This window comes from Lynx canadensis, chromosome F1 (genome assembly GCF_007474595.2).
Source record: "Lynx canadensis isolate LIC74 chromosome F1, mLynCan4.pri.v2, whole genome shotgun sequence".
NCBI lineage: Eukaryota > Metazoa > Chordata > Mammalia > Carnivora > Felidae > Lynx > Lynx canadensis.
This window is the reverse complement of record NC_044319.2, coordinates 11212223-11238879: the sequence shown is the minus strand read 5'-3', so window position 1 is coordinate 11238879 and position 26657 is coordinate 11212223. Positions and strand designations below refer to the sequence as shown.

Here is a 26657-nt window from a genome sequence, read left to right as displayed (position 1 = left end):
TAGTTGGGGGAACGAATCGGGGGGGTTTGCTGGGGGAGGAGAGCAGAGGGAGGTGAGGTCCTGAGAGACGAGGGGCAGTCACCCTGCGGTCTCAGGTGACCGCCTCTAAAGGGACGTGAAGCCATTTGCCTTTATAATCTCCCCGCAAGGTGGTTCTTTCTCCAGGGAGTTCCTTTCATTTGTATGTTCCTTACATTTTCCTAGCATTCCACCTTAAAACGAGCTGGACGGACTCATGGCCTGGGCTCTCCACGCTGAGGTTTTGCTTCAGCAATGACACAGTGCACTTGGAACCTGCTCTCCCACATCTGGAAGCCACATGTCGGCGGCAGCTGTATAAAACGGTCAGCCCCGCAGACCTAGGGTGACGTTTTTTGCCAGAAGCCCGGGCGGCATGGACCTCGCTCGGCTGTGGGTGCTGCTGGCCCTGGTCACCGTGGCCTGGGGCCAGTATGGTGACTACGGGTACCCCTACCAACAGTACCATGACTATAGCGATGACGGGTGGGTCAACCTGAACCGGCAAGGCTTCAGCTACCAGTGTCCCCACGGGCAGGTGGTGGTGGCCGTGAGGAGCATCTTCAACAAGAAAGAAGGCTCGGACAGACAGTGGAACTATGCCTGCATGCCCACGCCCCAGAACCTCGGGGAGCCCACGGAGTGCTGGTGGGAGGAAATCAACAGAGCTGGAATGGAGTGGTAAGGGCGGCCTGGGCTCTCGGGTGGGGGCTTGGTGGCACATCTGTCCCCCTGCATCGACTTGACCACAGCCTCCAAGGACTAGGCCAGGAGTGCACTGTAGCTTTCATGGGGGGGTGGGGGCTGGGCCGCTGCCCAGCGGCGACATCAGACAACAGAGACCCAGGATGGGGAGTGCAGACGGGCTCCCCCGCACCTCTGTTCCTTCCAGAGGCCGCCCTCCTCGTAATCTGGTCCAGGGACTGCTTTGGGTCTGCGAGAAGGTTCCCAGCCTGCAGACCAGAGGAGTACGGAAATTGGCAGTCTTTAAGACACTTTAGAGCCCACAACCAACGTCGTTGTGGTGTCCGGACGGCGTTTTCGTTTCGCAGCAATTTATTTTTAGTGTTTCACCAAAGGACTGGTGCACGGTTGTCGGGGGACAAGAAATGACTGGCCCCTCCCCACAGACCGTTTGAGAAACATGAACTGAGAGCAAGCGAATGGGGGGGTGGGGGGCAGAGAAACGTAGGCAAAGAGAAGCCAAATGAAAAACCTCTCCGCCGCCCTGAGAAGATGTGCTCTCTCAACTATAAATACTGAGCCCCTTCTCTCTGCCCGAGCAGAAAGTGGGTTTCACTGCCGTAAAATAGTTTACGGAAAACTGTTGGGGGAGAAGGGCTGCTCTTTGCCTGATGGGGCTCCGCCACAGTCAATGGCATGGACACGGTCCAAGTCTGTGATTCGCTGTGGGGTGTGACCGTCCCAGCCCCAGTACTTGGTCAGGAGCCCATCCCAGTACTACTGATGGCTAGGCTGGTTATTCATTCAGCCTGGATTGGGGGCAGGAACCCTGGAGGGGGGTGGGTGGGAAGGGGGAGGGGAGCCCTGGGAGGTTGGGAGGGGAGGGCAGCCCTAGGGGAGGCAGGTCCAGGGAGGAGGATGCCCAGCTGGGAGGCTGCTGTAAGGCAGGTCTCTATGAAGGTTCCAGCAGGCATGTGGCATAGAGGGGGTTGGGGTGGTCAAACTCTGGGGGATCGCTCGGTCAACAGACAGAACCATGATGAGAGGCCAAGAGGCAAAGACAGTGACCCGCGGAGGAGCCAGGCAAGAGAAGGGACCTCTGAGTGGTAAAAACAGCCACCGTTTACTGAGTGCTTCCGCTGGGCTGGCACCATGCTGAGTGCTTTGTATGGATTACCTCATTAGTGCTCAAAACAAATCTCTAAGTCATTTTATAGGCAGACAAACTGTGGTCTAGAGACCCAGGTGTTTCCTCAGCCGGAAAGTGCTAGAGCCAGGATTTGGATCTTAACTCCAAAGTGGATGTGCGTGGTCCCGGTGATGAGCTATTTGAGAGCCCGCTGCCCCCGCCCAGTGGGGGCCATTGGCTCAGCTGGGGGGCCAGGGCTGGACTCAAGGCAGTTCTTCATCCTGGGAGGATGGGATCTGCAAAGGTCAGAGCACAAGCCCGGCCCTGGAGGACGGGGGACCAGCTCGGTACCCATGAGTGACAAGGGGTTCCGCCAGCCTGTGGAAGGGATGGGGAGAGGGTCCCACAAGCAGCTGCAAGTGGGGCCCTTCATCCGGCCTTCCCCGTCTACCCCACTGCCTCCGGTGAGCAGATTTAATTAGCCCAAACTCCTTCTGGTAGGCAGCCAACTCAGAATGTAGCCTCACCTCAAAGACCTGAAGCAGGTCCCAGTGCCTGGCCTGGAGCTCAGGACCAACCCAGTTATACTTCCACCTGGTCCTTCCATCTGGGGGGCCATGATATGGATGGGTCCCCTTTCTAATCCCCCTTTTTAGAGACAGAGTAAAACGGCACTCGGAGATGATTTCTTCACCCCAAAGGAAAAGCCCTGGGCTCTGAGTCAGAAGGCTTGGGTTTGGATCCGGGCTCTAAAGACCATGTGACCTTGGACCAGTGGTTCAACTCTCTGGGTTCCCACCTCATCTGGAAAATGAGTGGCCCCACTACATGATCCCAGAAGAATCCACATCTCCAGCACCCCACGCTCCGTTTGGCCCTGAAAACGCACTTGGATTTTTCTGGCATTCTGTTGATCCTTGTGTTTATCCCTGCTAGGCAGAGGAAGCAAATGATGTTTAGTTTTAAACTTGCCAGCTTGCTACTCAGCTAATCACAGAGTTAAAAATGCACAACCATGAAAAACAGCCCCTTTACGGTAAACCTCGGCTGCCCCAGGACCAACACCAATTACCCCAGAGGCATGTTTTTAGATGATTATTGCCTCGAGTTGAGACTTCATTGTCAGTGAAAAGTCTGAAAGGAAGGGATTTGTTTGTAGGCTGAGGGGCAGTTACGTCTTCCCACGGGCTGCAAGCTTGTAATCTGCTCTGGGGAAAGAGTCGTTGATGGTTTTGCGCAATTTGGCTGCCTTTATATATATATATATGTATATTAAATATAACTTATTGTCAGAATGGTTTCCATACAACACCCATTGCTCATCCCGACAGATGCCCTCAATGCCCATCACCCACTTCCCCCCTCCCCCGCCCCCCATCCACCCTCAGTTTGTTCTCAGCATTTAAGAGTTTCTTGTGGTTTGCCTCCCTCCCTCTCTGTAACTTTTTCCCCCCTCCTTCCCCTCCCCCATGGTCTTCCGTTAAGTTTCTCAGGATCCACCTATGAGTGAAAACATATGGTATCTGTCTTTCTCTGCCTGACTTACTTCACTTAGCGTAATACTTTCCAGTTCCATCCACGTTGCTACAAATGGCCAGATTTCATTCTTTCTCGTTGCCAAGTAGTATTCCATTGTATATAGAAACCACAGCAATTTCTTAACTCGACACGTCTCCAAAGGCAAGGGAACGAAAACCAAAAATGAACTGTTGGGACCTCACCAAGATAAAAAGCTTCCGCACTGCAAAGGAAACAATCAACGAAACTAAAAGGCAACCGACGGAACGGGAGAAGATATTTGCAAATGACGTATCGGATAAAGGGCTAGTATCCAAAAGCAATTTGGCCGCCTTGTATAACTGACTCAGCTTGCCGGTTTATTTTAAGAGGCAGGAGGAATCTCGAGCACAGGTATGACAACAATACATAAGATCTACTAAAGACGCTTGCTAAAAAATAATAATAATAATAAAAAAATAAGTAAAAAAAATAAAGACGCTTGCTAATAAGAGCACAGATTTGAAAGGTGCTCCAACCGTGGCTGAGCGACTCGTAACACTGCTGTTTGCTATGGTTTCTCTGTAGAAACCATTGTGCCGGATTCTGGTGTGTGGATCCTGGCTCCCCAACTGATGACCACCAGGAGGCTCTACCTAGGTCCCAAGCGTGGCATTTTGCTGTTTCAGGGCATGGCTGTGTTGTTCCCAGGGAATCTTCTCTAAATTGACACAGCACAAGCTGTAGGACATGTCGGTCCTGGGCGGAACAAGATGAAGTTGGAATTTTCTAGTCAGGCTGAGCTGTTATGCGGTGGAAAGAGCTTTGGTCTTAGAGTCAGGAAACCCCTGATTCACAGCTCCTGTTTCTATCATCTGCCGGCCCCGTGGTCCTGCGCATTCATTCTAGAAAGAAAGAAAGGTGTAACACCCGCTTCGCAATAGGGGTGCAAGGAAAAATGTGTAGAGGAACCCTACGTGTATACGGGAACTCCAAATCTAAATGTAAACAGATGCCCAGCACATCCTGGGTGGTCAGTAAAGGTTCAGAGATTCTGGAATCTGCTGAGGCTGGGTTTGGACAAGCCACCTTTGCGTGGTGCCTGCATTCAGAGGAACAGCACTGTGTTTATTGGCACCTGCTTTCTTCCTCCACTCCCCTCCCCTGGACTTCAAAGGACCTCAGGAAGACCTTTTGCAATGGCCGCTTCCATCAGAGCTGACAATTTCAACGTATTCAAGTTCAATTTCTTACTCAACGCGCCTCCAAAGGCAAGGGAATTCAAAGCAAAACGAACCGTTCGTGAACGACAAGCCACATGATGGAGAAAAGGAGAAAGGATAACTCTCCCACAGAGCTGTGGGAGCACCCACGTCAGTCTGAACCTGGGACTGGTGGGCAGAAACTCAGTTTTTTCCATAATCTCAGTGTTCCAATTCTAATGGAGACCAGGGCTCTGGGTCGTACGGGGCAAGCCCCCCTGATCTGTGGTTCTGAGCACTCAGGACACACAGTGCCCGCCTCCTCAGAGATCCTTCCTCAGACCACAGTCTCTAAACTCACGTTTCTCACCCTCCACTCCCCAACCCGCTTTATGTTTGCGGTGGTGCACCTGTCATTAGCCAATGTGTATTTGTATATTGCTCGTCTCCTTGAAAACAGGCTTCGCAAATGTAGGGACTTCGTCCTATTCAGTGCTGCGTAGAATATTCTCCAGCGCCGTGGATAAGGCTTGTGCAAAGCAGGCCCACTAAATACGTATGCAAGACTAAATCTGACTCGTTAGTGGCTTGGGCAGTCCCAATCCCAGCCGGTGTTCCCACCGCCCTCACCAAAGAAGCCTGCGGATTTTTCCGCAGGGGACGCCGTTTGGTTTCCATTTTTGAGTCTCGGTATTCCACTGTCCGTAATATAGGGCCCAACTTTATTGTTCACGTCTCACTGTGACGAGTTGCCTTTGCGGCCCTGCAGGATGGTCTTTTGAGATTTCCCAAAGTTCTCTAAAACATACAAAGGATGGCTGACACACTTAAGATAAATTCCTTTTTAGCTTCCACTCTCCCACCCCCCCCAAATGTTAACGTCCCCATAAGCTTCAAAAAAAAAAAAAAAAAAGAAAATACAGTAGTGAGCTCTTTATCTCAAAAGCCACAGAGCCCCAGTGCCATATGGATTCCGGGCTGGATCTCAGAACAGCAAAAGGGCATTAGTGTGAAAACTGGCGAAATTCCAAGTGAAGTCCGGACGTTAGGGCCATACTGATGTCACTTCCTTGATGTTCATCAAGGCACCGGAGTTCTGAGAGATAAGGTCAAGGGAACGACTCCTCTGTAAATCTGCACCTATTTCAAACTAAAAAGATATTTGAAAACAACGATGCAGGCTAGTAGGGTATGTACCGGGAGTTTATGAGGAAACGGCAACAGAGTCGAAGAAGCCCGGAGCTGGGAGGGATCTTGAGAATAATCCACAGCAGTCTCCTTGCTTTGTATAAGAGGAATAAAGGCCAAGAGAGCCAGAAATACATTCGGCATAGGAGCTATTACCCTTGGCCTAATTTATGTGACGCTTTGGAGTTTATAAACATTCCCCATTTATACGTTCCTTTGCTCATTCATTCACTACCAAATGCTCATCATCACAAACTTTGCCAGACTCCGGGAACCTGAAGACAAATGATATACAGTCTACGTACGCCCTTGGCTTCCTCATGGTCTATCTAATCTTACTTGTTCCTCACGGTAATACTGGGAGGCAGGCCTTACTATTTCCCGGTTTCGCAGATGAGAGACTGTAGCTCAGAGCGTTGGGAGACTTGCCGGCTCCGAGCTGACGAGTAGCAGAGCGAGGGGGGCCCAAGCCAGACAGTCTGATGCCACAGCGCTGACGGCGGATGTGAAAGGTCGGCATTGTTTTTGTGCTTGGATGGAGCCGCGGTGAGTGCTGGGCTGACGATGATATCCCATCCACCGAAGAATGACTTCTGGAGGCAAGGAGGCAAGTGTGGGAGGAGGGTTATGGCAGATCCAGGATTCTTGCCAACTTTCCATCTAGGTCGCGCCTCTAAGTACCAGGAATCAATCGTCTGGGGGAAACCTTGACTTCCGCGAACTTGGCTCTTGGTTGGGCTGATCAGGATGGCAAAGCTTCCCTCCTCCGGTAGGGGGTTTGCTCCTGCCGGGGTACTTGTCAGACATAATTTTCCCAGTAAATAAGTCTGACCCACAGACTTAGGATTGCTTCTTCTGTGCGCCCGCGTGTGTGTTTCTTTGAAGCAGTGGAGAGGTAATTTTTGGAGTCAAACAGGACCATTCTTTTTTTTTTTACATTTTTTTTTCAACGTTTATTTATTTTTGGGACAGAGAGAGACAGACCATGAACGGGGGAGGGGCAGAGAGAGAGGGAGACACAGAATCAGAAGCAGGCTCCAGGCTCTGAGCCATCAGCCCAGAGCCCGACGCGGGGCTCGAACTCACGGACCGTGAGATCGTGACCCAGGCTGAAGTCGGACGCTTAACCGACTGCGCCACCCAGGCGCCCCCAAACAGGACCATTCTTAAAACGCTGCCCCCTCCCCCACTGCTGACGCAAATCATGTCCACGTTCCAAGACCCAGTTTCTACCTCTACAAAGACAACCCCCTAGAACTGTTGTGATAAGCACCTTCGATAATATTGTAGGCATTCCTGGCTGTGTGTCCTTGGGGGAATCACTTAACCTCTCCCAACCTGAGTATCCTTGTGTACCAAATGCGAGTGGTGGGGCGGAAGGGGGAAACTGGTTATTCAAGCCATTTCACAGGATTGTTTGGATGATTGAAATAACGAACACAGAGACAGTGCTGAGCACAACGGCTGGCACATGGAGAGTCCCCGGCAAAGGTCGCTTCTTTTTACTCTTACGACTACTCTGTAGAAACCGAAACTCAGTTTCACACAGTGAATTGGACAGCTGGCGCTGAAATATAAATCGGGCTTACAGGGCTTACAAAGACCCCTGATGGGTACGTACCATTTTGTTTTAGGAACATGCAATTCGGTTCTGATCTATGAATATTTAAATGTACATTACGAGCGTCTGGAATATTTGTCACAGTTTCAGTTAGACCTGGAGGTAGCGTTAGATCTCCTGGTCAACAAACATTGCGATAATTGATGTTCAAGGTCTCCCGTGGCTGAGCCTGCAGTCCCCACGTGACCTGAAATTATTCCCAGGCCATAGCTGATCTCAGGCCATAAATCCATCATAGAAGCTCATCTGCATCTTCTCAGAGGCCTTCGGGGTAGCCTTGACTTCTTGTGTTTTTCCAAAACGGGGCTGGAGTTTGTATTGTGGGGAGAATTTGTCTTTCTCCCTCGGTCCTGGCCTGTGTCTTTTTATCCAGAAAAGCTGTTCAGCAGGCCATTCGTGCTTCCCCATCTGGAAACCTGGCAGACAGGCCAGCAGACATGAAACCGGGACAGAGAAGACGGCAGAACTCTTCCCCAGACGCGGGCAGGCAGAGAACAGCCTGCGGACAGCTCGACATTATTTAAATAGGTAGTTCGCGTCTCCACCATTGTGGCAGGAGGCCCAGTACTCAGCGGTGCAGCACTGACCTCCAAAAACTCTGCACTGTCACACTTTGCCCCTAAACTGGGTTCGTCTCTGCCCCTGGCCGCTTCCCTGTCCCAAGGTCCCCACCTGGTCTCTCATTTTTCTTCTCTGCCTTGAGTGTCAACCCCCTTCTTCTCCCCACTGTCTGAATTTCCACAGTGAGTGCTTCCCAGCACAGCCCTCTGGAAAGACCGAGGATAGCACCAGGCACAGAGGAAGTTCTCATGAGGGTCTGTTGAAAGACTTAAGAAACATTCTAAAGCCCTGTGAACTCTGGTATAAATGCCTTAGAGGAACCCAAAGGATTATTCTGGGGAAAAGAGAATTAGCGGGAATCGAGGCTTCACTCCAAAATAACGAGTCTCTCTTGGGGGGACTTGAGCCCTCCTCAAGCCGGGTTGGGGGAGAAGTTTGGCGGAGTGAAGGAGGCCGGGTCCCCGTGTCTCACACCATCTCCCCAACACCGGCTTTTCCGGTTTCTGTCTTGGCCAAGACTTTTGCAGGCGTTCTTTCATTCGATCTTCACGGTAACTTGGGTGAGGCTCCGCACGGCCTGGTAAGGACAGGACAGGCACAGACCTCAACAAAAGCTCTTCCCCTGCATGCTTCTTTGTTGGACGGCGGCAGAAACAGGAGAACGTTTTCTGTCTCTGCTTTCGGGGCAACAGGCCCGAGACAAGCCATTTTCCAAAGGCCACTTCCCAGAGAAGGTTCCTCCCTGAGGATCGTAAGGCGGGGACTAAGTAACTGCCTCCTAGTCTACCTTCTGGAAAGTTTCTCCCGTCAGGGGGAGCCGGGCCAACGATGATCCAGGTTGTGAGACAAAACCGAGCCTCCGGCCTTCACGGGGTTGGTGAAAGGAAAGGCTGCCTTCCGACGTGGGGAGTAGACAGCCTCTGAAGCAGGGCACCCTGAGGTTCTCCGGGAATCTGGGCCCAGGGCTTCCATGGGGTCCCGTCATAAGCCACCCAGAAGCCTACGGGCTTGGGTCCTTATCCTCCCGTAGGCCCCTTCAGGAGCATCGCGCAGGTGCCGGAAAGGGGAGCAGAGCCTCTGTTGTGTCTTTTCATCACCAACCACTTCTTTTTCTTAATGTTTATTTATTTTGCAAGAGAGAGAGCACACGAGCAGGTGAGGGGCAGAGAGAGGGAAGAGAGAATCCCAACAAGGCTCCCCGCTGTCCGCACAGAGCCTGATGCAGGGCTCAACCCCATGACCCTGGGATCGTGGCTGGAGCCAAAGTCAAAAGCAGGACGCTCAAATGACTGAGCCACCCAGGCGCCCCCATCACTAACCATTGTTAAAGACTGGTTTGAATCACTCGAGCCATGCCAGCCCTCCCCTGCTCCCCCGCACCCCTCCTCTCTACAGCCACCCTCACCCTTCTTCTCCCCTGCCTGCTCCGTGTGCAGCTTGTGGCCAAATGTTTAAGTGACTCTTGTCAAATAAGGTGCTTTCAGAAAAGATCGAAAGTTGCCAGGAGGGAGGGGAGGAATGCCCAAAGCTCTATTCAGTTGACACCCTCAGCCTGAGGAGGCTTGGTTCCTGAGGGCGAAGGTGGATGTGGGGAGATGATCACTCGCTTGGGTTCTGGAAACTTCATGGGGGGGGGGTAGTTTCAGGGTCCTTTCTGGGTCTAAGCGATGGGCTCTCCCAAGTCAACTCCGTCATCAGTCATCCTTTCGTTCGTTCTTCTGTTAAACATCTGCTAGACCCCTTGTGTCAGGCACTGTGGGGACTTCAAACTAAAGATCAAGCTGTCCCTTAAGGATTTTACCTTCTACTGGGGGTGATAAGTGAGACCTAAGTATCTATACTACAAAGTGGTGTGTGTGTTGGGGCACCTGGGCGGCTCAGTCGGTTGAGCGACCGACTTCGGCTCGGGTCACGGTCTCACGGTCCGTGAGTTCGGGCCCCACGTCGGGCTCTGTGCCGACAGCTTGGAGCCCGGAGCCTGCTTCGGATTCTGCGTCTCCCTCTCCCTCTGCCCCTCCCCGGCGCAGGCTCTGTCTCTCTCTGTCAAAAATCAAATACATATTTAAAAAAAATAAAAAAAAAAAACCCCAAGTGGGTGTGTGTCTACAACCAAGGCATCCAACCCCCGTGAGCTTTGTTTTAGGGAAACAGACCCTCAAAGAATGCACTGGAGTCCACCAGCTTTCCTCTGACCGGAGACTGGGGAGCCGAGGCTGCTTTCGTTGCGTATGCTCAACAGTCGTCAAGTGGACGAAATGAAAGTATGGTGGCAATAATAAATGACCGAGCAACCGTCAAAAGCGTCAATAATAAGTCATTTAGTAAGCGCCAGGATTTTATCTGCGTGGTGTTATTTCGTCTTCACGATAACCTACATAAGTATGTGCGATTATTATGCCCGTTTTGCAAATGAGAAAACCGAGGCTGTTGGAGGCTACGAAACCCACCCAAGGTGACACAGCTGGGGGTGGTTGGAGCACTTGGTCCGGCAGCATATCCTATGCTGTTAGCCTTTCTGCTCCGCCGATCGCCACGTGAGAGTGAAAATGGACCCCGACAAAAATCCACTTCAGGGAGGAATAATTTCATGGCTTGGCCACACGCACTACCAAAACCCCGGTGCAGGCTCACTCTAGCAACACGTGTAGGTGACGGGACAGAAGGTAGGAGAGGCGAGCCCTGTGTGGTTCTCTAACTTTTACCACACGGTCTTACGCCCCACGCCTGTCGTGTCCAAATGATCTTCACAGGGCAGCCTTCCTGAGGTGGCGAATGAGGGAGTGACAGGCACACTTGCCCTACGGGACGGTGGGGCCAGCTGCCTGGCTGACCGCCGGCGGAGAAGTCACAGGACAAGGAATGCCTTCAGCACCGGGACTCCACGGGCTCAGGTCAGCTTCTCTTGCTGAGGGAAATGATCACCCTGAGAACCCTGTCCCCATGGTGATCTGAGTGCCTCTGACAAACCAGAACAATGGAACAACAGCCACAGGGAAACCACAGCCTGTCTCAGTTCTGAGAAGGAACATTTTTTGTTTTTTTATAGAGGAAGCCAGAATTGTAGTGATGGTAAGAAAGAAGACACCAGAAGCTTCGTGGACAACTTTTAGCGCTTTCTATTGAAAAGCTCTCACTCACGCTGCCAGAATGAGGCTGTCATAGACCATCTTGGGCACTCCACTGCCCCAGAGCCCGGCAGCCCATTCCAATCACGTGGCTTCCAACACGTGCCAGGCGTCTTCCCAAGGGGGTACTGCTTCCGATAAGATGTGGGCAACAGTAGGGCAGAGAAGGCTAGCGCGTCAAGGGCATTTTCATCTGCGTTCCTGAGCTCCTGGAGCTGAGGTCTCTAGGGTCCCGGCACCTGTTGCAAGTTCCAGGGACAGCAACCCAGGCTAATCTGCATGGCTGGCCAAGCACCAAGCCCAGGTCTCAGTTCTCTCCACACGGAAGCATGGAGATGGATGCAAGAGTAAGAGTACTGGGGTCCATGTGTGTCCGGTGGATGAATGACCATATACCCGCATATTTGATGCATGAATGGATACGTGAATAATAGATGAGCCAAAAGGACAGAAGCTTTCCAATCAGAGCCATGAAATATATTTAATAGCTAGTGTTGTCAGATCCACAAGATCGTTTCTAGCACTTCCAAAGAATCACGTGAAACCCGTCACCACCGATGGTTTTCTAGTTTGTGTGTCAGCACGTCCCCTCCCACCCGTCAGCACGGAGCACTTATTCTTTATCTGTGATCGTTTCTGGAAACGTACCGGTACTTGGGAAAACGGGATTGTGTTCCGGCAGCTGTCAGGCCAGGACGCAGAGACAACTGCCTGCTCCGCTCACTGGAGAGAGGGATCGGGCTCCGTGGCCGGATGGGTGGGGAATGCAGGGAATCCGAAGGAGCTAAAGACTTATTTTGGAAGGACTTGTGAGCGACCCCCACCCCCCTTGGGGGGGGAGCCCTCTGTGGCCAGGTGGAGAACAGCGTCCTCAATATCAGCTGAAGGTGGCAACCTTCAGGCCCCAGTGTGATTTGGGGGGGGTGGGAGAGAGGAAGTGGGCCAAAGGAGGTGGGACAAAGGAAGAAATGATCACACACCGTCCAAAACCAACGCTTAGTGAGGAAGGCGCTGTGAAGGGAAAAGGAGCCGATCCCCAGAGTGAGGGCCCAGCGACAAGGAAAGGGTGACCATGCCCGTGGTCGAGGGGAGGATCTGTGGACCAGAAAGGAGGGGATACCTTCTGTGAAGAATTAGAACGCAACCTCTCAGGCAGGAAAAATGCTCGTCCAGAGAGTTTGAGGCCCGGTTTGAGGCCCAGTTGGCCTGTCACCACCCTGTGGCGGTGCCTCCATATACCAGGACCCACCGTGGGCACTGGGGATAAATCTGACCCAAATCTGCTCTGACCAGGTAGAGCTTATGGTTTAGCGGGAGGTAGGAAGACTCCTGGGTAAGGGCCTCCATCCATTCACGCTCTCTTCTATCCAACTCTACATTCGTAGAAGTCTGTCGGGAACAGTGTTCCCCCAAGTTTCCTTCAGCTGAAAGATTCTGAATCATGTGAATTTTAACGGTGAGCGTAATGTGATTTCTACAAATATAACGAAGTCTTGACTGTTTGCATACAAATGGAATACGTTGTTGGGAATCTAGGTCAGTCAAAGCATGGCCTGGCTTGGTAACGGTGGCAGCCGGGGTCTTGGGTGTCTCTGTCGTTAGTTCACTTTGGATTGTTCTCTTCTCTTCAGGTACCAGACGTGCTCCAACAATGGGCTGGTGGCGGGGTTCCAGAGCCGCTATTTTGAGTCCGTGCTGGATCGGGAATGGCAGTTTTACTGCTGTCGCTACAGCAAGAGATGTCCATATTCCTGCTGGTGAGCCTGGCGGAAGGAGCCTGGAGTCCAGAGGGGAGCTTGGGGGGTGCTCTGGTCCATGTTTCTGGCTTCAGATAAGCCTGGGCGGTCACAGACAAGCTTAGAATGCAACAGCCAGCATATAGAAGGCAATGAACAAATAAAATTAAGGAAAAGGCTAGAATAATATCCAAGCAGGGAGGGACCTTACAGGTCGCCAACCCAATGCGCCCACACCCCTCTTTTGGCAGGAAAGAAAACAGACAGAACGATAGGACAAGGAAGTCACTTGTCCGAAGTCACCCAGCTGTTTCATGGGGATGTCACCTCTAGAACTTGTCCCAAGTTCCTGGGTGTGCAAACAAGCCAGGCATTTCCGCCTTGGACAAATGGATCCCAAAGTGGCAACATTTGAAGGGTGGCTCACTCAAGTGATTTATCTCTCTGCCGTGTGATGCCAGAAAGGGCAGCCTTGCAGGTTATGCTGTCTTCTGCAACCAGAGTTCCTCCACAGATGCCTGCGTGGCTCTAAGGATGGGCAGTTCCAAAGGCTTAACATTTTTCTGTCCAAAGTTATGGTGACTAGAAAATCCAGATGCCATATGATGGAGCAGGGGCCTCCTCCAACTCTCCACAGCTGCCTCCATAAAGCAGTTCTTACCCCACTGTGGCAGGTGCACAGGCATGACTAGGACATAGGCTAGAACTGTGACAGGTCCCAAAGGCAAGGACCTAAAGCCCGTGCGTGGTGGCACAGCGTGGAAACCCTGATGGGGCAACAAGAAGCTTGAGGTTGTGTCTCTGTGTTGACGTGTCCTCTCCCTCCCTCCCCTCCTCCCCCAGCCTTCCTCCTCGTCCACTGTGACATCTCTAGAAAGTCACTTTCCTTCTCTACGGGGTCTCAAGTCTAGCCATCTTTTCTGGATCTCTGAGGTTTTTAAGAATCTCATGAAAGCTATAGATCCTGTCTTCGGCGTGTTTAAACAAAAGTTTACAGAGAATTTCCAGGAGTCCTTAAACTCCCGAAAGCCACCAAAAGATCTTTGAGGTTGTTTTGAGCCCTAAAAATTCCTTGACTCCAAAGGTGCTTTTGCAAAGGGCAACCAGATGCCCAGAATTGTTTCCAAAGAGAGGATGAGGGTCCGAAAGATGACTGGGCCCCACTGAGAGAGAGAAGGAGGTAGGAGCCTGCCCACTGTGACCTGAGAAATGGGGCTTTCCCCAATCTTCCCGGCCCGAGTCGGCCGACAGAGGCCACCCCCACCAAGTCAACCTCCAAGTCAACTTGGAGGCAAGCCCCTCCGAGGAATGCTTTGCTTAGCTGCATCTATTCTGACTGCATGGTGTCAGAACCGAGAGCTACCTTGGCTGTCCCAAGGAAAACTTGGAGAAGCTGCAAAGTGAGATTGCCACATGCACTCACTATCCCACTGGGCTGTCTAGACATCTTAGTGACATCTTTGAATTGCCTGAGTCATGACGTTCCTTATATCATATGTCTTTAAATTGACTGAGTCATGACGTTCCTTCTATTATATGTCTTTCTAAACTGAATGAAGTCTCTAGGGCAAAAATTAGGTCTCGTTCACCAAGGACTGCCTGGCACAAAACAGGCCCTTCATCAATTTCTAGGATGAATGTTGCAAGCCCGTAGGAACAGGAACCGTGGTGAAACCTGACACTGTTAGGATGACGTTTTCTAGTTGAGAAGGATTTTTCCACGCGCATTGTTTTCTTTGATCCTTTTAACAGCCTGTCGGGGTGAGGAGTGTTTTCGCACACCTTCCCACGGTGAAAACCGCTGATAACCTTCCAATCTGTAGCCTCCCCTTCTGTCACTTAAACTGGCTTGAATTACCTCCCCGGGAACTAGACGCATGTGTGGGGGGATGTTTTTTTTCTCCCGCTTTGAAAGCCGATCTGCTGCACTGAGCCCGACACTGTTTGGAACTCGCTAAATGAGCATCTATCCTCTTTGTGTGTGCAGGCCTTCAAGGATTCGGAAATAGCACCGCTCTTGCAGGGAGAGAAAAAAAAAAAAACACAAATCACCCCACCACCTCCCAGATGAGCGAGAGATTCATTTGTTTAGTTCGGACCGAGGTGCTGCTCTCGCTTCAGACTGAAGTTTCTCATTAGAGAGTAGAGCAAAAGAGAGAATTTCTGATAGATTCAGACACGCTGTCACTAAACAGTCCCCACTGGATGGGTTCCATATGTACATCTTACACGTCTTTATTTACATGTGAGAATTCAAAATCTTTGTCCAGTTGTCTGCAAACCACAAACACATGTCGCTGACGGAGCCACAACCCTTCGGAGCCTGTGTGTTAATAATCCCCAGGCTCCCAGCAGCTACAGCTGCTGCCTGCCATGTACCAGAATGTCCCCCATCGGCAGGTGACGCCAGCCACGTGTAGACGATGGGTCCCAGGAACCAACGGTTTTGAATTGAGCATCTATTTCCTTTTTCTCATGGTTCTTCTCCAGACCTGTGGCCTTTCATTACGTTCATTGCATAGTATGTTTGGATGGACAAAGAATAATGTTCTTCCTCAGAATCAATATAGACAACATGTTCAGTTCTCCTCCAACCCAGACGTCCCATGACTCTCGCACGTTATACTCTCTGCTGCCCAGCTCTCCTCTCCCTGAAGCTCGAGTCTGACGCCAGAGAATATTTTCCTTAATGCCCAGATAGCTCAAGTCCACAACAACGAAATCAGCTTACCAGAACACTCTTCTCCCCCCCACTCTAGAGCACTCGATCAAACTAACCTTCAACTCTGGGTCTCGTGGTTCAGATTTCAATACAAGATGGGTGGTGTTTGCCTGAAGTCATGGCAGGGACAAGAATGACGTCACAGGCACCTCCACTGCTGTGTCTGTCACCCCCGCCCCTGCTCAGCGCTGTGCCCAGAGTCTGGGAAGAAAGGCGGCTTCTACACTGGTTCCTCCGAGCCATTGGGAGCCAGTATCAGAGAGGTGGAGACACCCACGCTTTGAGACAATAGGACCGGATGTTGCATTTTTTTTTAATATGAAATTTATTGTCAAATTGGTTTCCATACAACACCCAGTGCTCATCCCAACAGGTGCCGTCCTCAATGCCCATCACCCACCCACCCCTCCCTCCCACCCCCCATAAACCCTCAGTTTGTTCTCAGTTTTTAAGAGTCTCTTATGTTTTGGCTCCCTCCCTCTCTAACCACTTTTTTTCCCTTCCGCTCCCATTTTAAAGCAACTCGCATTGAGTTTAGTCACTTCCTCTATGAACAGTGGCTGCCTCGCATTGCCTGAGGCCCAAAGCGCTCCTTTAGGGGGACAACAGCCGCTCTGAGCCTGTGCAGAATCAGTCACACCTTTCATCAGCCCGAGCGGCTGTTCACAGTGTTTTGCACTTGAGAAATTGTATGTGCTGCCTGCATGGCAGTGATGCGTTTCCCCCCACCACCCCCACCCTAGGCTCAAAGTTCAAAAGCAGCAATTTCAGAGGTGTGGCTCGTTGGCGAGTGAGCGTCGGCCACCCCAAGGCCAGGCCCTGTAGCTCCTCAGAACAAGGCAAGCCTCGCGGCGATAGACGTAATCTGTTGCGTCATTCTAGCTAGTCCGCTTGCCTTTACTGGAGTCTAGAGACCATCACTCCTTCCATTAATTTTGCCTCAGCAGCCAGTGAATGTGAATGGATATAAAATAGGTTACCATTTAGAGACTTGGATTCAGTTCCCAGGAAGGATGACGACGGTACCCTTTATGTCTTGAGCACCTAGCGTGCGCCCGCTGTTTACTTCAAGCAGGTCCAGCTGCCTCCCAGCCCTACGCTCCGCACGCAGTGCTGAGCTCTCTCAATCCAGAGGAGAAACTAAGACCCACAGGGGCGAAGTACCAGGGAGTAAGGCGGCGGGGCCTCTAGAAGGGAAAACAGCAGAGAAGGGGGTGATGTGAGCTGGGGCAGAGATGTGGGACGCGGAGTTGTTCCTCTCAGTGTTGAAGACCGGGGCGACCGTGATGCAATGTGGCTGATGAAAGCCAGGAAGCGTGGAAATAAATGTGTTTGCTGAGCAGCCCTGGGCGTGGCCAGTGAGCTGGAAATTCAGTTCCAAGAGAGCAATTGGGAAAATATTTAGCGGTTCTCCTCTTCTGACTGAAGTCAGAGATGTCTCTGGAACCGCATTTCCATGTGCTGTGACACGTATTTGAACCTTTTGCGATCTAAATCTCCAAAACGCCAGGAGAAGGTCGACATGAGCATCCGAGGTTCTTTTTTTTCCTCCCTTCAGGGTCTAAGGTCTCTCCACAGAGGATGGCACTTGGGTGACGGCAGAGACCTGGGCCTTCAGCCCCACGGGGCCAGTTCCCCAGCTCTCTGGGGGAGAAGCCAGGTGGCTGTTCCTTCGCAGGTGCTTTCCTTCATGCATAACTGCATTTGGGTCTTTGCACATCTTTGCGCAAATAATTCAGACAGGTTCTGATGAGGCTCCTGTTGGAGATGCCAGGCCATCAGCAAATTAGTCCAACCTGAAATATCCTCATGCCTGCTGGCTTGCCTGGAATAGCTTTGTGCAAGAGGATTGATCGTGAGCAGATTGTTTATTTAAAAAACAAAAACAAAAACAAACTTCTCCGTGATTTGCCTGCGGGAGAGGGACAACCTCTTTGTAGCCGGATGTAGAACGTCGGCCAACCTCAACACATCAGTTCTACAAATGCTGAATTTCTCCTTCACGCCACCGTGGGGGCCACTGTCCCCTTAAGGAGTTCACCGCATTGGTCATCATCGTGAAAAAAAGACATATTTGTGGGATCCTGTTATTGTAATTAAATGCTACATATGTGGGGCCAAGTAATAGGACATTAGAAGAGGGTATTTAAAATAAGGTGCACAAGGCACCTGGGTGGCTCCGTTGGTTAAGCGTCTGACTCTTGATTTCAGCTCAGGTCATGATCCCACGGTTCGCAGGTTCGAACGCAGCATTAGGCTCTGAGCTAACAGCGTGGAGGCTGCTTGGGATTCTCTGTCTCCCTCTCTTTCTGTCCCTCCCCTGCTCGCTCTGTCTCTCTCTCTCTCCCCTCCCTCTCAAACTATGAAATAAAAATAAATAAAATAAAATAAAATAAAATAAAATAAAATAAAAAAATAAGGTGCCGATTGGGAAGTGGAGGAAACAGGAGGAAAACAGGATTAGAGGTTGGACTGACCAGAAGCAGCTTCTCTAAAATGTCGATTGAACGTGGGCTACTCACCAAAGAATGGGTCAGAAAACATCCTCAGTTTATTCTTGTTTAGACAGAAGCTGAAGCTCCCATCCTGACGCGTTAATTTGTAAAAGCTGGGTTGTTCTTCCAGCTTTTACCTTCGGGAGGCTGTGGTGTGTGCAACCCTGCCGTCCCACGTGGCGGGATAAGGTTGGGGACGTGGTCCTCGCTGACTCGGGGCCACGAGACAAGGCCCCGTTGTCCGTGTGCACATCGGTGGGGCACACGGCCCGACAGCAGCCTGCAGGAGGCCGTCGTATAATCCAGTTGTCCCCACCGCCAGCAGATCAGGCAGGTGGGAAACCGATCCTGGGGCTGCGACGTTTGACTGTAGGTTCAACGGCCCCGTAATCGATGATAGAGGTGGATTTTGTTACGGTTTTACACTGAGTCACTCTCTGCCGAGGAATAGATTTAAAACCCTTTCCTTTATTAAACCCGGTCCTCAGCCAAACCTGTAACAACCAGTAAGACCGGCCTCTTTATCCAACTAAATCGTAGCTCTACTCCCTCTTTTGAAATGGCTGTGATAACATATATCTGGGCCTGGCTCTGTGATACGCCCCATTCTCACAGCAAAAGGAGCAGGGACATCTGTCGGCTGTGGCTCCATCAATGGTAACGAACACCGCAGCAGCCCTGTTTTGACTCTAGTTGGGTCTGTTGATAATTTCAGGGCTTTAATCTTAGATGAGAATCTTAGATGAGAATCTCCTCTATCCATCTTAAAAATCCCTTCAGTTTGAGTTTTCTTCGGCTCGTAAGTGAGATGTTATTTAATTTCTTTCCATCTCGCTCGACCCCATCTAACACAGGAAGTTGTAAAGGGGTTCTACGTTATCGAGGTCTCGCTTAGTTTCCCTCACTTTGCAAGTTCTCGGTCAAGTTCTTTGTCTTGCCTGCAGATGGCGTAAATGGGGTATCATTTACGTATGTAGTTATGTATGTAGGTAGGTATCATGGGGTGAGAAAGTGTACCCCAGTAGTCATTCATCCAAAGTGATAGGAGGAACGCACACACACATACACACACGCGCGCACACACACACAGTTCTGTGTAAGGGAGTATGTGAGGATCCCAATAGAGACCTTCAATAATCTACCCATTTCAGTGTTTTTCAGCTTCCTTATAGGTTCTTTTGATGTCCTGACAAGTCCCCACGCCCCTGTTTCAGTGTCCAGCTATGAAAGTTTACATTCTTTCTTTTCTCTCATAGAAGCTATTGCTGGGGCTTTCCTCTATTAAGACGTGTTGTGTGTGCCCAACACCATCAAGAACTAAAATGGCGACACATCTATTTGGTTCTAAAACTCAGGATCCTGGATCGTACTGAAACAGTAGTTCCCTCTATGGATGGTCTTTGGGTTGTTCACTTCCCACTCATGACTTGGGCCATTTCTTTCTCTACATTTTTAGCGTCAGAGAGCAGGCATAATTTCCATCAATATGTAAATTCCTTCCCTGGCCCCATTAATCCAGGGTCCAGTAAGAGAGTCCAAACTTGATCTCACAGTTTTGGAACAAAATAACAACAAGAACCAAACATCAAATAAAACAAAAACCCGGCGGTACCAGAGACAGAAATGTACCGAGCATGCAAGCCTTCTCTGGGGCAATCTAGAAATTTACTGGATCGCAGTCCCCCACAGAGACCAACTGTCCAGTTGATCAGGGGACCTGTATCTGATCACTACCAAAAATAAAGCAATAGAAAATGCTAGTTAAAGTATTGGATACATTTTTCCCCTTCGAAGCTTAGAACTTCGTGATTTTTTTTAATGCAAGCCTCTCTTTTCCACGTTAGTCCAAATTTGTTTAACTAACCAAGTAATCTGAGGTCAGAGCAGTAAAAATTTAAAAACAAATAAATATCTAGCCTGGTCATTTCCAAATAATTTTAGTAATTGGATTTAGCTCAATAGAGTATTGCCGTATGTAGATTCTGCCTTCACGCATATAAAACTGTTTGGCACTTAGCTTTCATGCATTGTATCCAAAGAGTGTTTCAAAGTTCCGGAAAATATTTTACGTTCCCTGAAGTAAGGAAAACACCTCCTACCCCATTTCTTTTAATCCTAATTTGCATCATTAACATTCTCAACCAATGCCTCTTTTTTTTTTTTTTTTTGGATAAACTTTAGTCTAGCACTTGTTAGAATCCATTATGTTAAGTCCATTTATGAGTCATTTAACACTTTCATTAGAAAGGGAAGTTCCTGTTCTGGGTCCCTTTAGAAGCACTGAATAGATTTCTGAATTAGCAGAGTCTAATTTTCCTTCATGAACACATTAGGCAAAAACACATATAACCCCCCCTGGGTTGGGCTTGGCATCCCAACGGAGCATAATTATGTCTTGAGAAAAGTCTCAGAAGGAGGGCAACTATATAATGTGAAGACGAATTGTGAGCCTCGAGAACGGGCTTTTGGGGCTCTAGCTAACCCCACGTTATCCTGAGCTAACCATTGATCTTGCTGCAGCCAAGCTCTGAGATCCTCCTCCGAGCCCTTCCAGTTTATAAAGCAGTCTTTTCAAGATTTCATGACAATCATTGCAATACTAAGTCCACATAATGGAAGGTCTTTGGATCATCAACAGACATACAATAACGCACAATGACCTGGTGAATCCAAATCGGATGAAATTATTGACACTCACTAACTGCCTTGGAGATGCAGATGAAGACTTTGGCACGCCCATTTCACACTGAAAGGACCCTTTTTGGTCCTGAAGGTCCCCTTACGAGCCTCGGGAGGTTCTAGATTTATTCCAGGGTGGACCACAGCAAACCTACTTTTAGGGAGTCCTGGGACCAACCTAATCTTGGAGGAGAAGGAAGAAAAAGGAGGAGGAAGAAGAAACAAATTGCTCCTTATGGCTCAACTTCTACCATTTGCACATCACACATACGAGTATTAGTTCCAATAACAAACTCATAAGGTAGTTTTCATTCTTCTCTACACCGGGACATTGAGATTAAGTGACTCTCCCAAGGCCATTTATTTGTTCAGCAAATACCTACTACATAGAAGGAACTGTTCCAGGTGCCACAAAACAATAGTGGACAAGGAAAAGACTACCTTTGTGGGGATTAAATATTATTTTAATATTTTTCAAACCCTTTAATCATGACTCACAGTAAAAAAATACATACTAAACTATCACACCAGGCATACATCATAATTACACACACATATACAGTATATTTGAAACAAAGTTTTTACACACACGTACACAACCTTCAGCATGTGCTCTGATATTTCCTATTCTACTTTTTATTTTTTTATTTTTATTTTTTAATGTTTATTTATTTTTGAGAGAGAGGGAGAGTCAGGGCGCGAGCGGGGGAGGGGCAGAGAGAGAGAGGGAGACACAGAATCTGAAACAGGCTCCGGGCTCTGAGCCCTGACACGGGGCTCGAACCCACGGACCGCGAGATCATGACCTGAGCTGAAGTGGGATGCTTAACCGACTGAGCCACCCAAGCGCCCCTATGTTTTAAACCTCACTTGGAAATAACCAGGTGAGTTGATTTCATGATCCACTAAGAAGTCACAATCCACAGTTTGGAAACACGATTCCAGTGGACTTGTCTGGAACAGACTACTCGTGATATTAATTAATACTTCCTCAAGGCCCAAGGAGTTATCTATATCTTTTTCAGTGTGTAGTTTAATGGCAAGAAGAAGGAAGATGAGAAGTGGGAGGCAACTGCCCATCGCCTTTCTGCAGCCTGGAAAGGTTTACTGGAGGCCATCAAACTCTGGCTTGGATTTCCCGTGATGTTCAGATGCCCTCTCTTCTTTGTAATGATAGTGCTTCTTCCTCTAAACTTTTCTTCTTCCCACATAGGCTGACCACAGAATATCCAGGCCACTATGGGGAAGAAATGGACATGATTTCCTACAATTACGACTACTATATGCGAGGAGCGACCACCACCTTCTCTGCGGTGGAAAGGTGAGCCTGCCCAGGGGCTAGGAGTCCAAGGAACTGGGGACCCCAGCAAGGACCGTGTCAGCAGGAACTTCCATCCGGGGTTTTCTCTAGTTTATTTCCTCCTTGGTCTAGAATTAAGGGAGAGGTTTCCAGGGCAATGGACAGCTGTGGGAATGGAGATATTCTCATCAACCTTTTCATGGAGCAGCTCACCCTTGGAAATAATGATGGGTTCCAGGCCGCTCCAGAGAAGGAAAACCCCAGCTAAGTCCCCCATGATGTTCTAAGCTCTGCCTTTCACTCGATTTCAGAGAGCGCTTTCCCTATAAATTCAGGGACTTTCTGTCAGGTGATAATCGCCTCACACAGCATATGAATTCCCAAAAAGTCACCCATACGTGTTTTGCAGACAGAACAAAACTTACATTGACTCATTCAATAATGGACTATGATGAGTGTGACTGTGGCTTACCTTTCGGGGAAATTTATGCTTTTAAATGAAACGACATCTCACCTAACTGAAGTGATCGTATTCAACATGGCCCAGGATTTGACAAACAAAACACAAAAAACAAAAGAACAAACATTAAGCAGCTCTGAAAAGGCACCCAACATGGTTCAGGCTCCATCATCAAAGAACCTTTATGTTTATTCATAAGGGAACCCTTCATTTCTCACACATTAATCGTTCTTATTTTAGACACATTTTAAACTAGCTTAGTTGTCTATTTTCTAGAAGCACAAAGTCTAAAAATGATCAGGGAAAGTAGTGCTTAGAATGAAACTCTTCACCAGGGAGAAGAAATCGCCAAATGGCATCTCACACACACACACACACACACACACACACACACACACACACACTATTTTTAAGAGAAGGAAAGACCTGAGAACTCAAAAACCAGGGGAGCCTGGTGAAAATCAGTGGCTGTGCCGTCCCAGAGGGCAGACTGGGTAACAGTATAGCAGGGCATTCAGTATTCTTGTGACGTCTCCACATCAACAGGAAAATTAGCTCTGCATTGCCTGTTTAAGAAGGCAGGAAAGACTACAATATGGAAAGAATACCATCCAAAATCACTACAAAAGACATATATGTTGGTGGTTAAAATACTCAATTCCCATTGGCTTGAAATTTATCAGTTATGGGGATTAACCCAGGACCTTGGAAAACTGAGATACCGTGTCACGCGTTTGTTTACTATGAACGTGCCCTTGAGATTTTCTGCTGTCGCTAACAGTCAGTGGCTTAAAGATCCACAATGTGGGTTCCTTCAGCTCTGTTGAAAGATGCTAAGGCCACCTCCTTGGAGAAATATTGTCAGGGCAGGACCGACCTACTGGGCAGGGGCTTTCCTTCCATATGCAAATCATAGTGGGTTCTTCTTGGTATGGAGTTGCTCAGCCTGAGTGCTGTAGATATCTGGGGCCAGATGATTCTCTGTTGCAGGCGCCGGTCCAGGCATTCCAGATGTTTAGCGGCATCCCTGACCCCTATCACTAGATGGCACTAGCAACCTCCCCTCCCCCATAGCTGTGACAACAAAAAAAACCCCTGGGGAGCAACTGGGAGACCCTCCTGCCAATGATTTTAAGCAAATGACTTGAAACAACAGACTCAGAATTCCAAATCCGGACTCAGACTGAGCAGCCCGCCCCAGAGCTGCTGGCCAGAGGTATCTCCCAGAACTACCTTCCAGATCGGAGGCTGGATGGAGACCTTCTCCGGATCGGTTATTGTTCACGATAACTGGGAAGTAGGCTGGCAGGTTGAAAGGGGAGAAGGATAATTCTAAGATTCAACGACAGGCTGCGCTTTGGAAGGATCTGCGTGACCACGGATGGAATGGGTTTTTATTTTTGCCCTTCGTTGGGACTTTGCGAAGGATGCGACAGCCATGTCCTCCGGTGGGGTTACGGGCACGTAGTTACAGTTGGTATCGTGGGACAGGAGAAAGGGCAAGATTTGAGTTCAACACTCTTGGAATCTGAAATCGCCGCCTAGTTATCTTAAGGAAAGGCACGTATTTCTCGGAGTCTGCTTCTTCACTTAAACCCATGAATCACTGTCAAGGTTAAACGAGCAAACCCGTGCACCAGTGTGACACTGGGTGTACCAAAGTTGCTCCGCAAATAGCGGGTATAATTGTCATATCGCTGTTAGGCGGTATTATTATGCCAGAAAAGCACCACGCAGGCGCTCAAAAATATACGCAGTATATACGTATATATATGCAGTTAAATGCGCAGTTAAATGGGTGAACAAAGAACGTAGGCTTGCCCTTAGCAAAGAACATCCATTGAAATGTACCCACCACACCTCATTTTCCCCAATGGAACAATGCTATGGCCTTTCATCCGCGTGCCTGACCTCTAGGACGAATATGCGATGCAATTTCCTCCGTGTGTGGATGGCGGGCATTTTCTTGTTCACTTCATGGGGGTTTAGGGTTGTGGGCCCCCACTGCATTTCCCCGTCATGGTGTTTTCTGAATGGAAACACACAGTGTATGGTGTGGAGCCTAGAACTCGGGAAGCATTTAGTAAATGAATAAATGAGCAAATGGATGGCCCATGGAAGAGAAGATTCTTTACAGTGGAAAGGAGACGATGCTAAATAAATGCTTTTATTCCAAACTGTGCACCTATTTGTCCTGGAGGTACTCATGGGACAGAGCAGTGGCCAGCAGACCCCGGGTGACAAACGGGACCTCCACGTGGCCAGGAACCTGTCAGTCACCTGCAAGGTGCAACCTGCCCTGACCAAGGAGGTGTCGAGAACTCCTGACCTCACAGATGGATTACCTGTCGGTTTTCTAGAGACTTCGTAGAGATCGACATGAGATTAGGTGCCCCTTCGGTTCCTAAATCCTCCAAAAGTCATTCGCTGCTTCTCCCTCGGCAGCGATAGTCCTCACTGGCTTGCCTTTTGACTCTCTCCCCACAGGGATCGCCAGTGGAAGTTCATAATGTGCCGAATGACCGACTATGACTGTGAATTTGCTAATGTTTAGAGCTTCCACCTACCAAATCTGGGCGAGGGGAACGGGGCCAGGAGACCGGAGGATGTCCACACAGGTCCACATCAGCTGGAGCTCCAAAGCGGTTTCTGCTGCTCTTTTCTTCTCCCTGAGCTGGTTAGTGGCCACAGCGCCAGCTTTCTGGGCCTTCCTGACTAGTATCACACTTCTAATAAAATCCACAATTAAATCGTGTTCTCACTTTCCGCACGTTCCATAGCAACCGTTTCACGTGACTGACAATGGCTTTCTTGCACACTGCATATACAGTGGGCATGCTCACAGCCGGAAAAATGCCTGGTTCCAGGAGCACCTGTCACCGCCTCCCTACGGCTTTTACTACCAAATGAGCTGCAGGCAGGCCCGGGGCTGAGTGCTGTCTATGAAGGGGTTCAGTGGAGGGGAGTGAATGACAGAAACTGAAGAGGGTGGCAGGGAAGGTCTTGGCAGCTCAGTCTGTTTGGATGAAACCCAGGGTCCTCAGCAAGCCTTGAGGGGATATGCTTCCACTCTCCCCCTCCACATAAACCAGGCTTGTCTGGAAGTCCAAGTGCAGAGCTCTGTGCTCCAGGAGGGAGGAGACAGGGAGGTAAAATGGGGAGATAAGAGGGTCTGGGGCAGAGCTAAAAGACCTAGCGTTGGAAGAATCTTCTGAGTGGAAGGAAGGTTGTTGGCATACCTCTGAGGTATGACAATGGTAATGACAGTGATGCAGAAACCAGAGGAACGCGTGCAAATCTGGCTCGAGTCAGACAAGTACAAGGAAGGAGACAGAGACCAGAGCATGGGACTCGAGTCAGGAACTTGAGAGGGAAAAAAAAGAGTGGCCAGGTTGCTTTGGGAATAGAAGAGAGGGTTTGAGCCCCTGGCACCTGGAGATATGGCCAGGACTCCTGGGAAGGCTGGCATATGCCCTGTAGCCATGGGAGTTACTGGAAAACTCACCTGGATTGGTCCCGATTTTCCAGCTGGGAAAGGCGGCCCTGGGACTCCATTTATCTTCTATGTACAGTTTAGGGGTGTTTTCTGCAGAGGTGACACTGTCTTTCCTCTTCCTCTGATGCCTCTGTCCCCAGCCTTCTGTACTCTCTTCATCATAAAAGAAATAAAAATGTTAACATTCACTGCGCTGCAAATGTTAAGGGTCGATTTTTGCTGTCTGCCCCTCTCCTTTCCAATTACTCACGCCAGCCGTTCAGCAAATGTCACTTAGCGTTGTGATTTGTGTCAAGCACCAAGCACCGTGCGAGGCACCGGGACGACAACGATGGCAAGGACAGAGTCTGGCTGGCGAATCTAATAATTAAGACATAAAGCACCAAGTGCCTTCACTAAGGACCGGACCCAGGGTAGAACCGCGTTTTTGCCTTTGAACCTAACCTGATTTGCCATCAGCCTCCTTCAGCCCCCCTCCCACCAGCTTGCCACATGCACTTGTAACCCTGGGAGCCCCTATTCCTCTTATCCACACAGTTTACCTTTTGTTTTCAAACCTGTGCCGCCCTTCCCTCCTCCTCTCCCCCAGTGGACCCAGGAGAGCAGGCAGCCAGGCAAAACCAAAGGTGGCCAAGACGGTGAATCCCAGCCAATGCACCTGCCATTTCCCGTGGCGACGCCTGGTGCCGTGAAAGGGAAGCAGAGCTAAGATACCCTCCTTTGCCTCCGTTGCCCTATAAGGCC

At 49.7% G+C, this 26657-nt stretch overlaps 1 protein-coding gene across 1 annotated transcript; it reads left to right on the top strand.

Moving 5' to 3' along the window:
* The first annotated feature begins 350 nt into the window (after positions 1–350).
* On the top strand, positions 351–26101 carry DPT (dermatopontin). Its single transcript, XM_030303218.1, has 4 exons — positions 351–699; positions 12657–12782; positions 21871–21978; positions 24905–26101. The coding sequence occupies exons 1-4, from the start codon at positions 395–397 to the stop codon at positions 24969–24971; spliced, it is 606 nt and encodes a 201-aa protein (XP_030159078.1). The 5' UTR covers positions 351–394; the 3' UTR covers positions 24972–26101.
* The last annotated feature ends 556 nt before the right edge of the window (positions 26102–26657 follow it).

Excerpts from the sequence above, each read along its gene's own strand:
- DPT (XM_030303218.1), top strand. The coding sequence starts at position 395 with ATGGACCTCGCTCGGCTGTGGGTGCTGCTGGCCCTGGTCACCGTGGCC. Across the intron at positions 700-12,656 it reads AACAGAGCTGGAATGGAGTG|GTACCAGACGTGCTCCAACA; the intron begins GTAAGGGCGGCC and ends TCTTCTCTTCAG. Across the intron at positions 12,783-21,870 it reads AGATGTCCATATTCCTGCTG|GCTGACCACAGAATATCCAG; the intron begins GTGAGCCTGGCG and ends CTTCCCACATAG.